The sequence below is a fragment of the Mytilinidion resinicola genome (assembly GCF_010093595.1).
Source record: "Mytilinidion resinicola strain CBS 304.34 unplaced genomic scaffold BDZ99scaffold_46, whole genome shotgun sequence".
NCBI classification, from domain to species: domain Eukaryota; kingdom Fungi; phylum Ascomycota; class Dothideomycetes; order Mytilinidiales; family Mytilinidiaceae; genus Mytilinidion; species Mytilinidion resinicola.
In genome coordinates this window covers 1-1456 of record NW_022985482.1, presented here as the reverse complement: position 1 = coordinate 1456, position 1456 = coordinate 1, and the positions used below count along the sequence as shown (strand labels likewise).

The 1456-nt window shown below is 52.9% G+C and overlaps 1 protein-coding gene across 1 annotated transcript; it reads left to right on the top strand.

Moving 5' to 3' along the window:
* Positions 1-368: 368 nt before the first annotated feature.
* BDZ99DRAFT_577749 (uncharacterized protein) lies at positions 369-936 on the top strand. Its single transcript, XM_033728735.1, has 2 exons — positions 369-632; positions 679-936. Exons 1-2 carry the CDS (start codon positions 454-456, stop codon positions 914-916), a joined length of 417 nt encoding a protein of 138 aa, XP_033568218.1. The 5' UTR covers positions 369-453; the 3' UTR covers positions 917-936.
* Positions 937-1456: the final 520 nt, after the last annotated feature.

The window sequence follows — 1456 nt, the reverse complement described above, 5'->3', positions numbered from 1 at the left end:
GAGCCAGCCCATTCCTGGAGGGCTGTGCGGTTCGCGATAGTTTTGCCTAGCTGAGTTTAGCACCTTCATAGATCTACTTAAAAAAAAGCGCGGAGGCGATTGCACCTTCGCGGCATCCGGAATCTTAGGACTCGCCGTCGAACATCGCCTATAGGAAGTGGTGCCGCAGCTCGCTAGAATAAATCTTCATTCTGGTAGGGTTCCCCTTTTCAGCTGGCAGCTGGCGCAAGCTGCGATGATCTGAGGTGCGGCACGGAGAGGACCAACATGGTGGTATATAGAGCTGGTTACGCCCGACGAGGCTGAGGATGCACATTTGCCTTCAATCACAGCTACTCCGCTTATTTGTTTGGCTTGCATCTCCTTCCTACACCGCTTCTCTCCCGCAACTGCGTCCTGCATTGAGCAAGCCGTGCATGTTTGCCTTCTGTTGCTCTGCATCGAGCCCACCACATGTTACGCCCGACGCGGCTGAGACGTCCTTCAACTCATTGCCTTACCACTTCACTCCTTACCGGTTGCCTTCTTCAAGCCCGACATCAACACCATAGGTTCAGATCATTTGTCCCACCCGCAACAAAGCCATGTCGCGCCTCGTCCTCGGGCTCCCCCGTACGCCCACGTCAGCCCCCGTATGTGCCTCCTAATAATAGCTTACAACCATCTGACTATTTATAGATTGAGATCTGGGTTACCACAGTTATTGAGCAAACAGTCGAGATTACGAACGTCTGGAAAGGAATATATCGTCGAGCTGATGGGACTAAAACTACCACCACCCGGGCTGAGTATAGAGTTACCACTGTCTGGGCTTAGCCTGGTAGTTTCTGTTTGCCTTACTGTTCACCTTCCTATTGGGCGCTGGATGGGCTTGGTTGCGCATGCGGGCTTTGCTTACGATGGCGAAAGTCTATAAACACTTAGTTCTCCTATGACACTCTTGTCTTGCTCTGGTGACCCCTCACCATCGAATATCGCAAACTCATCCAATATTTGGCTTGCGATAACGTGCGGCCGCGACGCGCGGATTCCTGTCCGATCCACGCCACTTTCAAGTTGTGATCCTCTGCTGAACCCGCGCGTGAGGCCAAAAGTCCTGAAGTCCTCGTCCAGACGGATGCCCATGGGGGACTACGCCAGCCAGTCGACTGGCACCCTACACACGGCGACACCTTCTAACGCAAGGATAGTAATAAGACCGGCGAGTGGTTCTTAGGAAACCCCACGCAATACAAAATGTGAATCTTGCCACGACGTAGATTACATAGGAAGCTTACTCCTCTTCCCCTACAGCCTCTGAGCATTCACAATCTTAATCTGCTATCTCCGCGGCCGCCATTCGCTACAGAGCGCTTTCCAGCATGTCTCAGCGATGGTAATTGGCGTACCCAGCTAAAGCTATCGCGGGATTTCAGAGGCACGGAGACGCCACGCTACCACCTCACACTTCCTTGAC